The sequence below is a fragment of the Sciurus carolinensis genome, chromosome 2, assembly GCF_902686445.1.
Source record: "Sciurus carolinensis chromosome 2, mSciCar1.2, whole genome shotgun sequence".
Classification (NCBI taxonomy): domain Eukaryota; kingdom Metazoa; phylum Chordata; class Mammalia; order Rodentia; family Sciuridae; genus Sciurus; species Sciurus carolinensis.
Window position 1 is genome coordinate 137218877 of NC_062214.1, and position 10817 is coordinate 137229693.

General features: G+C 35.9%; 1 protein-coding gene across 1 annotated transcript in view; it reads right to left on the reverse strand.

Moving 5' to 3' along the window:
* Ralgapa1 (Ral GTPase activating protein catalytic subunit alpha 1) overlaps positions 1-7728 on the reverse strand; it is a 217231-nt gene extending 209503 nt beyond the window's left edge. Inside the window, 1 exon segment of the mRNA XM_047542464.1 lies at positions 7128-7728. Coding sequence (XP_047398420.1) covers positions 7128-7233 — 106 coding nt within the window. The 5' untranslated portion in view covers positions 7234-7728.
* Between the last annotated feature and the right edge of the window lie 3089 nt (positions 7729-10817).

Genomic DNA, 10817 nt, shown 5'->3' on the forward strand with positions numbered 1-10817 from the left:
GGCTAAAAAAAATGTATAGTAATACAGAACATATTGCTATACAAAATGTACAAAGATTATCAGTAATACACAAATACTCAGACTGGAGGTAAAATTGACAGTATCAGGTATCCAAAGATTACCAGGAATACAAGGAAATAAGAAAACAACCAGCATGAGAATAATCAACTGAAACTAATCTATAACTGAAAGAGACGTTAAAATTAGCAGAGAAATATATTAAATTATTTTAAAACTTATTCCATATGTTCAAAAAGTTAAGAGGACATATAATAGATGACATTTTTTTTTAAAACATTCTAAAAACTGAATGTGGTAGGGCTGGGATTGTACCTCAGTGGTTGAGTGCTTGACTAGCACGTGTGAAGCACTGGGTTCAATTCTCAGCACCACATACAAATAAATAAATAAAATAAAGGTCCATCAACAATTAAAAAATATATATTTTTAAAAGTCCATTAATTAAAAAAAATTTTTTTTAATTGAATATGGTAGTGCACACCTGCAATCACAGCACTTAGAATGTTGAGGCAGAGGATCATTTGAGGTCACACGTTTGAGGCCAATCTGGGCAATATAATGAGTAAAAAACCTATCTCACAAAATAAAAAAAAGACTATAATTTACGAGATGAAAAATTAACCAAATGGGATTAATGGCGGTTTACATATAGCTGGAAAAAAAAGTGAACTTGAAAACATCAAAAAAAAAAAAAGAGAGAGAAAGAAAAAAAGAATTCAAAAAAAGAAAAGAATATCAGTGAACTATGACACTCTCCAATATATTACTTTCCCTTTTCTGTGGTGCTGGGGATCCAACCCAGGGCCTGGTGCATGCTAGGCAAGTGCTCTCATCACTAAGCAACAACTCCAGTTCTTAATACTTTTTTTTTTTTTTTTGGTAGATGGACACAATTTTATTTATTTATTTATTTATGTAGTAGATGGACACAATTTTATTTATTTATTTTTATGTGGTGCTGAGGATTGAGCCCAGTGCTTCATGTGTGCTAGGTAAGCACTCTTCCACTGGGCTACAACCCCATACTTTTTGATATGGTAATTCAATACTAATACTTTCCAATAAGTGTAGTTCTAAAAAGAGGGGAAGATGTAAGGGAAAAAGATGGTTGAAATTTTTCCAAATTTGATGAAAACTATAAACCTACCAATCCAAGAAGCTCAATAAACCTCAAGCCAACAAATATGAAGAAAACTAACCAAGGTATATCATAATTGAATTGCTCAAAACCAGTGAAGAGAAAAATCTTAAAAGTAGCCTGAGGAAAAAATTATGGTACAAAGAAAAAGACACAGATGATAAAGACTTCTTATCAGAAACAATGCAAACAAAAAGACAGTGGAGGGCTGGAGTTGTGGCTCAGTAGTAGAACACTTGCCTGGCATGTGTGAAGCCCTGGGTTCAATTCTCAGCACCACATATAAATAAATAAATGAATAAATAAAATAAGGTTCATTGACAACTAAAAAAATTTTTAGAAAGAACTCAAGTAAAGGGCTGGGGAGATAATTCAGCTGGTAGAGTGCTTGCCTTAAGGCCCTGAGTTCGATCCCCAGTACCGCAAAAAAAAAAAAAAAAAAAAACTCAAGTATAAAAAAAAAATCATCAACCTAGAATTCTAGACAGAGCAAATGTATCTTTCAATAAAGAAGGCAAAGATTTTTTTAAACAAACAAAAGTATAAGGAATCCATCAACAATAATCACTGCTAAAAAAATGTTAGTCTTTCTAGCACAAACAAAATTATTCTGGACAGAATATGCAAAAGAATGAAGAAGAAAATGAATGTTGCATTAAGTGGGTAAATATAGGACTTTTTATTATTTAAAAAATTTTAAAAGATAGCTGCTTGTTTAAGTAAAATGTATTACAACTAAGTTTGAAGACCCCAGAAAGAAATGGAAGTAAGGCTCTTACATTCTATGAGGAATACTATATTATCACTTAAGGATATAGACTCTAATTGTTTAAAATTGCAAACTGTAAATCACAAAGCAATCACTAAAATAAGAGGTTAGAACTGAAAAACTAACAAAAGATTAATCATAAAATTTAATCAACTAATCCAAAAGAAAGAAGAGAGGGGATGAAAGAAGGGGAGGGGGGAGAGTGTAACTAAGAACAGATAAGCCAAACAAAAAACAAATAGCAAGATGACAGACTCAAACTTAGCCATATCAATAATCACATTAAACATACTCATCCAAGCCTCTCAATTAAAAGATAGATTATTAGACTATAAAAAGACAACCACATGCTATCAATAAGAAACCCACTTTAAAAATAGACTCAAATGGGTTAAAAAGATGGGGATATATATATATATATATATATATATATATATATATAATGCAATACTAATCAAATGAAAGCAAAAGCAGCTATATAATATCAAAGTATATTGCAAGGATAAAGAGATCATTTTAAGCCAGGCATGGTGGTGGTGCCTGACTGTTATTCCTGCTACTCAGGAGGCTGAGGCAGGAGGAACACAAGTTCCAAACCAGCCCAGGCAATTTAGTGAGACCTCTTTCAGAATAAAATAAAAAGAAATGGGAATGTAACTCAAAAAGTACCCTAGGTTCAATCCTCAGCTTTGGGGGAAAATTTGTTGGATCATAGACCTAAACAGGCCCTAAAACTATAAAAATTTTAGAAGAAAACATGAAAGAAAATCTTTGTGATTTTGGGTTAGGCAAAGATTTTAAATAACACTATCAAAAAATACAAACCATAAATAAGGTGATATGTGAATTTAACCAAAATTAAGCTTTTCTACTCCTCCAATGAAAATGTTAAGAGAATGATGTAAGCCAAAATAGCATTTCTTCTTTACAAGTTGAAAAAACAAAATGTTAAGAGAATGAAAAGGCAACTCAAACTGGAAAAACTGATAAAACACTTATATAAAGGGGCTGTACAATGGTAAAGTATTTGTCTAATATGCCTAGAACTTCCAAACTGAAGAGGAAAGCAAACAGTTTAAAAACAGGTAAATGATTTGAACAGAATCTTCATCAAAGAGGTTATACAATGGCAAATAAACACATGAAAAGATATTCAGCATTATTAGGCATCATGGAAATACTAATTATAATCAGTACACCCATTATAATGACTGAAATGAAGAAAACTGCCCATATAGAACAGTGCTGGTGCATATACAGAGGAACTGGTACCTTCATCACTGCTGTTGAGAATATAAAATGGTGAAAAACAATTTGGCAGTTTCTTAAAAAATTTATATACTGCTGCCATATGACCCGGTCATTCCACTCCTTGGATTTATCCATGAGAAAAGAAAGCATATGTCTATACAACAAGTACACTTCACAGCAACTGAATTTATAACAGCCCCAAACAATCCACATGTCAATTAACAGGTGAATGGAAAAACTGTGGTACAGCCATATAATGGAATAAATACTAGAGCAGTAAAAAGCATTGAGCTGCTGACATATCACACCACAATACAGATTAATTTCAAAATAATGAGGCTGAGTAAAAGAAACCAAACAAAAAATGATTGTACTGAGCTGGATGTGGTGCCGCACGCCTGTAATCCCAGTGGCTTGGGAGACTAAAGTAGCCTCCATAACTTAGTGAGGTCCGAAGCAACTTTGTAAGACACTGTCTCAAATAAAAAATAAAAAAGGCTGGGATGTAGCTTAGTGGTTAAGCACCCCTGGGTTCAATTCCTGATGCAAAAAAAAAAAAAAGATTGTACTGTATAATTCCATTTATATAAAATTCTAGAAAACACAAACTTATCTAGAGTGACAGTAAATTAATTGTTGCTGAGGATGGAGTGCAAGTAGGGGTGGGAGGAAAGGAACATAAGGAAATTGGAGAATTATAAATATATTATCTTGTTTACCTGGCTATATTTGTCCTTTTTTCTTTCTTTCTTTCTTTTTTTTAATGTGGTGCTGGGGATAGAACCTAAGGCTTTGTGTATGCCTGGTAGGCATGTTGACCATTTAGCTACATGCCTAGTCTCTGGCTGTTTATCCTTATTGTCCAGATAAATTTAATCTTGATTGCTATGATGGTTTCCTTAAATATGTAACTGTACAAACTAAATATGTGCAGTTTTACTCTATGCCAATTATATATCTAGTGGTTAGAAACAATCATCTAACTCATAATTTATTTTTAGCCAAATAAGCACATAAAGAGGACTGAATTTTTGGCATGCTATTTTAAAATAGAAGCAAACTTTTGGCCAATTCACACTATAAGCCAAGCATTGTTAGTTACTTTATAATTGCTAACTTACTATCATTATCTTAAGGATACTAGTTATGAAATAGAAGGGGGAAGAGTAAAAAGGATATCACAAAGCTTTAGAAACAGACAAGCCCCCCCTTTTTTTAAGACAACAACTTCTAGTTCCTACAAATTGAATATATACTATCAATAACAATAAACAGATTTAAACCTAAATTCTTCAGAATCAAGTTATATGCATTCAACTGAAATTATCCCATGGTAGGAGTATAAGCCAGGAAAGAGGTTTACTATGATTATGTTCTCATTTATTTGGATGTACTGAACTCCTATACCCTAAGTGAATGTAGTTTTGTCTGGTCCAATACAGTTCAGATAGTACTAAACGAAAATAAGAATCCTGTGTAACTGGTAATGCACAATTACTTTGTAAAATAGTTTCCTTATTGTGATTACCTTATTTAAAACTCTATTTCCAAAAAGGATTTGAAGTCCCTCTTCCATCTGTAAAATCAGATACCTAACTGGCAGACTTCTAAGACATTGTTCATTTTTTCTCCTTCTACTTTATCTCACTTGTTTTCTTAACCTTATTTCAAATAAATAATTGTAACCATTTAAAAGTACACAATAGTTTTATTAGATTTAATTAATATATTAAAACCAATTATAGCATTTGGAGGTCCATCTTGTACTCTGTGTTTTAACAAGTATCAAAGTCTCAGCATTGTAGACATTTACCACTAAAATTCTGTTGTGAAGGATTATCCTGTGCATTGTAAAATGTTTAGCAACATCTAGCATACCAGATGCCAGGAAACTGCCCCAGTCTGAAAAAGTATCTGTAGACATTGTCAATTGTGTCCTAGTGGGCAGAATGTCCCTACTTAAGAACTAATGTTCTGAAACTACTGAAGTATAGTCTCTATGGACTTCGCCCACTCCACAGGGCAAGAAATCTGAAAGCAGAATGTTTACCATTTGAAAGTTGCTAAGGATATTATAAATGTAAATGCTCATATACATGGATATGGATATATATTTATATGTGTGTATACAGACACTCTCCAGTGTACTCTCCACTTTAAAAGTTCATAATTACTAAAAAGCAAAAAGGTTTTTTTCTTTTTAAAAGTTATTTTCTAAACTGAATAAGCTAGGACCTACAAAATATATGACACATGTAATCATGTCTTCCAGATGGGAAAAAAAACCCTCTATGCCAAAGAGGTATAAATAAATCATTCCTTAATTAATTAATTAGGAAATCTCAATACTCTATTGGAACTCAACTTTACCACTTTGCGTTTACGAAAACTACAGCTTCTCCCAAGTAGGAATTAAGTTCCAGGAAGCATACAATTTCAAAATGCCAGTATCTCTAAATCATCTTCAACATCTACACATTGACTTTCTCTGTCCCATTCTTAGCCAAATCTTTTGTTCAATTACTTACCTTTCAAGTAGAATGAAAACAAAAAGATCACAATCTCTACCATATTTAAAAGATTTACATTTTCTTGAAAACTAGGCTTCTTTGGGTATTGCTAACCTAGATTGAACTGCTTTCTTCCTATTCCACATGAATAAATAACAATTTACTTGTGATAAAGATTAGTTGTCATAAACACAGGAAGAGTAAAAAATAAAACTGGAGACACAAAATCTGTGCTCCAGTTGTGATTCAACCTTCTAGTAGCTTAGATGACTACTTAATATTTTCAAAATTCAGCTTTCTCACTTGTGAAAAATAGATGATGATAATATATATACCTCTACAGTTAATGCAAAGATTAAAATTTTTGTGAAATCATTTTGTAAACAGTAAAGCACCATGCAAATGTTCGGTATTTTTGGTAGTATCCTGGTGGTATGAGTAGACAATAGAGAAACACACACCTTATATAAAGGACTAACTTATATCACTAAATTAAGATCACATTCCAAAACACATACTCATTAGGAAGATAGCTTGAGATAACAAAATGAACTAAACTTCAGGTATCTAAGTTCCAAACTCAGTCGTCGTTAATTCTGTAAATCAATACAGGCAAACTAACTTTCCCTTTTACCTCAAATTTCTTCATTCGAAAAATCCAAATACCGAACCAGAGGTTTCATAAGAATTATTACAGCCCTCATCAGTCTTCTAACTGACCAAGTATCCAAAACATTCATTTAACATTATATCCAAAACTCAAAGCACTGTTTGGTCTATCAACAAAACATAAGTTGAGGACAGCAGACAGGCAAGAAAACTTTTTTAAAAGAAAATTCTATACAAATCTCAACAACCAAAGAAATCGATAAAACTACCTTGTTTCCTATAACTAGTAATAGTTTTCCCTTTAAATGACAGTGACGATGAACAAGGTGCATCAACAAAAGGGCGGGGCTCTTCCCCACAAGCTTTTGGGAACCACCCACTTCCCAAAGAAGTGTAACTGCTTCCTCCTGCCCTCATCAGCCAAGAAACTTGAAAGATTAAGGATTGCATTGTCTGCGAAAGGATTTTGTTTTTCTTTTCACTTGGGTGGAGATGGCAGTAGTCAGTCATCTGGCAAACATATCTTCTAAAGCACAAATATCCACAACACAAGTCTCCCTAAAGTCTTAAAGATCTAAGTTTTTAGAGTCATACTTATTCTTAAAAATGAGTTCAGACTATTAATTCAAAATTAGATATGTCTGTGTTAATAGTAATTAAGCGTTTGAGAAATGCCAAGTTTTCCCCTCCCCAAATTATCCGCCCTCCCGCGTCTCCGCAGAAGCGACGCTTTGCCCTCCACTCCGCCAGGTCGCGAGGGAGAGTCCTCAGGCTCCCAGGGGAAGGCCGGGCCACCCAGGCCCCGGCACCACCACCGCTCGCTCCTCACCGATGACGATGCGCAGGTGCTTGAGGCGGGTCAACGCGTCCTTCTTGGTGTCCAGCACCTTCTGGGTGGACTTCTTCACGTCCCCGTGCGGCTTCTTGGAGAACATCCTGCTGCTGCCGCTGCCGCTGCCGCCGCCACAGCCGGCTCCGGCCCCCTCCCGGCCCAGTCCCGGCCGCAGAGAGTGGAGGGAGTGGGCGGGGAAGAGCCTAGCCCAAGTAGCTCATTCACTCTCCAGCCTGGAGGGCCCCAGTAGAGCCGACTCCTTCCCCGTGAAGGCCAGGGCCGTCACCTCCACCCGCCTCGCGCCGCAGCTCCGCGGCACCTTCGGCTCCGGCTCCAATATGGCGGATCACCTCTCCGGGCCCTGCACCGAACGAGGGAGACCCGGGCTAGCCGCCCGCCGCCACCGCCTGCCTCCAGCGGCCGCCGCTCACCGCCACAGGCCCGGCCCCTGCCCGGGACCCAGAGCCACGGAGGTGGAGCTCTCGGCAGCAGCAGTACAACTCCTCTCTCCCTGAGGCCCCCTTTAGGTTAAAGCTTCTGTAGCAGCTTAGACCCTGCAGAAGCCAAAACGGAGACAGTAATTTGGTGATGGGGTTTCACGACTCTGCCGTCGGTGGCGAACGGTCCCCCTGGCAACCACTTTCTGACATCAAGGGCTCTTGACGTCACGTCAGCGTGAGATCATCCCTGGCACTACCCACCTTGGTTTCCTGTGTAAGCAACCAGACCAAGGAGGAGCCCAAGAAAGTCAAAGAAGGTAGTTTTACTGAGTGCTCCATTGTAAACGTGATTTGTAGCCAGACTTCCAGAGTTGTATAGTTTTTATTAAAAGGGTCGTTCATCTTCTCTGTTTAATAGGTAATAATAACTTAAGACACTTCCAAAACATCAAAGATGTTCAGTACGTGCTTAATGCTAATTCTGAAGGCCTTGGTTGTACCATTCTTCTTTTGCTAATTTAGCTATTTAAAAAAAAAAAGAATTTTTGTGTGTTTTACGAAGTGACTAGCAATCTACTGTAGTTTACAGATGTGTAGTGCATCCTTTTGGTTAAAATTCTCTTCCGTGTGGTTGGGGGTGTGATTCAGTGGAAAAGTGCGTTTTAGCGTGTACAAGACCTTGGGTTGGATTCCTAGCCCCACAAAACAAAAGTAAAGAATATTACCTTGCATAAATAAGTGAGGCCTACCAGAAACATATTGTAAGAGGAAATTTTAAGAAATCTGGCCAGGTTCAGTGGAGCACACCTGTAATCCCAGCAGTTTGGGAGGCTAAGACTGGAGGATAGGAGTTCAAAGCTACCCTCAACAAGAGGGTAAGCAACTCTGTGAGACCCTGTCTCTAAGTAAAATACAGAATAGGGCTGGGATGTGCCTCAATCCACAGTATTCCCCCGCAAAAATAAAATCTGTAGAACTTAAATATATTTAGGGTTAATTATGTTGTGGGTTTTTTTTTTTTTACATTTTTATTGGTTCATTATAGTTGTACATAATGGTGGGATTTGTTGTTAGATCTTCGTACATACACACAATGTAACATTATAATTTGGCCAATATCATTCCCCAGTATTTCCCTTTTCTCTTTTCTTCTCCCCACATTCTTTTCATTTAATGTTTTAATGTTTTTAATCCTCTTTCCCCTGTCTGCATCCTACATAAACATGGATATGTTGTCAGCTTTTCCACTGCAAAGAAAAATTCAAGACCTCTTATTACATTGATGGGGACATCCAAGGAATCTACAATAGCTGAAAAATATCAGTGAAATTCTGAATGAAATAAATTGAAATTGTTCTTGGAAACTTTCCTCCATAAATTAATTTGAGCTTGCTTGTTTGCAAAACTATTTCCTCCTATGGTCTCACCAACGGGAATAGTTTTATCAAAAAATATAATGAAATATTTAATTAGTATGGAAAAATAATAAAATCGGCAAAGAAAAGAGATGTAAGACATCTGCCAAAATTATGTTAAAATGCAATACTTTGTTTAACTAAACCTGGTTTTGACATAAATCCTGTAATTTATTTTTAAAGTCTTACAAAAATGTTCTCAATTCCTACATTTACAGTTTGGATCATCTAAGTTACAGAACTTGTTTTGAGGAAACATTGTAATGTAGTGTGAAAATAAGTGAATTATTCCAGAAGTTTGAGTTCTGTTTCCTCTCACTATCAGTTTTCTTTTTAGAAAAATCAAAATAAGATCTGTCCCTCACAGGTTTGTGAAATTCAGGCAAAAGTACAGTGTTATTGAATGTGATCTTTAGAATCAGATACATCTAAATTAAATATTCTATATGAGGACTTACTCTGGGGCCCTTGACATATAATCTCCCTAGTCTCATTTTCCTCATATATAAATCACATCATTGGTTGTGCTATTACATGAGATAGGGTATTGAAAGTTATTTCTATAATGACTGACACATCTCATAACATTCCTTTCCCTTTATAGACTTTAAAAAGAGTAATTTGTGTAGTTGTTGAAAAATTTGCTTTCCCACTAGACCACAAACTTCCTGAGGATAGAGTCCATATAGGTTTTGTTTAAAGCTGTATCCCGAACTTCTTGCAAAGTGCTCTTTCCAAAATACCTTCAATAAATCTTGTTTAAGTGGAAGAATGAATGTTAGTTTTCTTTCCTTTCTCTTGCACAAGCACTCAGTAAATGTTTGGTGAATGAATGAAATCATTTTAGAAAAAAATGCATTATATCTCTAACACTAATTATATGACTGACATACTGGAAAAGAAATGGAAATGCCACTGCAGAACAAAGGAACACAATATAATTTAGGTATAGCACATTCAAACCACTGCTCAGTGTCTCTTAACCATTGACATACTAAAATTCTTTGAAAGTATAAGCCCTCTCCACTAGAAACATGTAACTATGAAAAGAAAAAATTTAAAGATTATCTTTGAACTATTGCTTGTGAGAAATAGAATTTAAATTTATGTCTAAAATCATGAATATACCAAGAAAAATATGTCACCATAAATTTCCCACATATGATCATGCTACACTACTGTTTTTTTAAATAAAGTCAGGTTTATTCAAATATGAAACTTTAAAAAATTAACAATTATTTTTTAAATAATTATAGTTTACAGAAAAATTGAGTTGACAGTATGGAGAATTCCCATATACCTAACTACCAGTTGTCCTTATTATTAATCTCTTACTTTAGTAGGGCATTTTTGCTGAAATTAATGAACAAATAACAATACATTATTATTATAAACTAAAGTCCATAGTTTATCAGATTTCCTTTTTTAATCTAATGTCATTTTTCTGTTGCAGAGTCTTATCTAGGGCCCTATTAGATTCAGTGGTCTTGTCTCTCTAGGTTGTTGCTCCCTGTCAGGCAACAAGGTCCAATGTACCTCCTCAGAGCCCACCTGAGGAGAATACAGGGTGGAGCAGGAAGATGAGTGACGGAGGCAAAGGAAACACACCAGAGCCCGGAGGTCTGTCAGCGCACACGAGGATCTGGTTTATTGAGGAAATCACACAGCTTTTATGTAGGGTGGGGGCTAGGTGGGAACCAATCAGCTTAAAGGTCAGCAGGGCATGGGGGGGTGGGGTTCACACAGGCGGAGAGTCCCATAGGACTATATGGCAAGCACAAGCTGATCACGTTCGTGGAACTGTTGTTAACCAATCCCTGATGGTGGTCCAA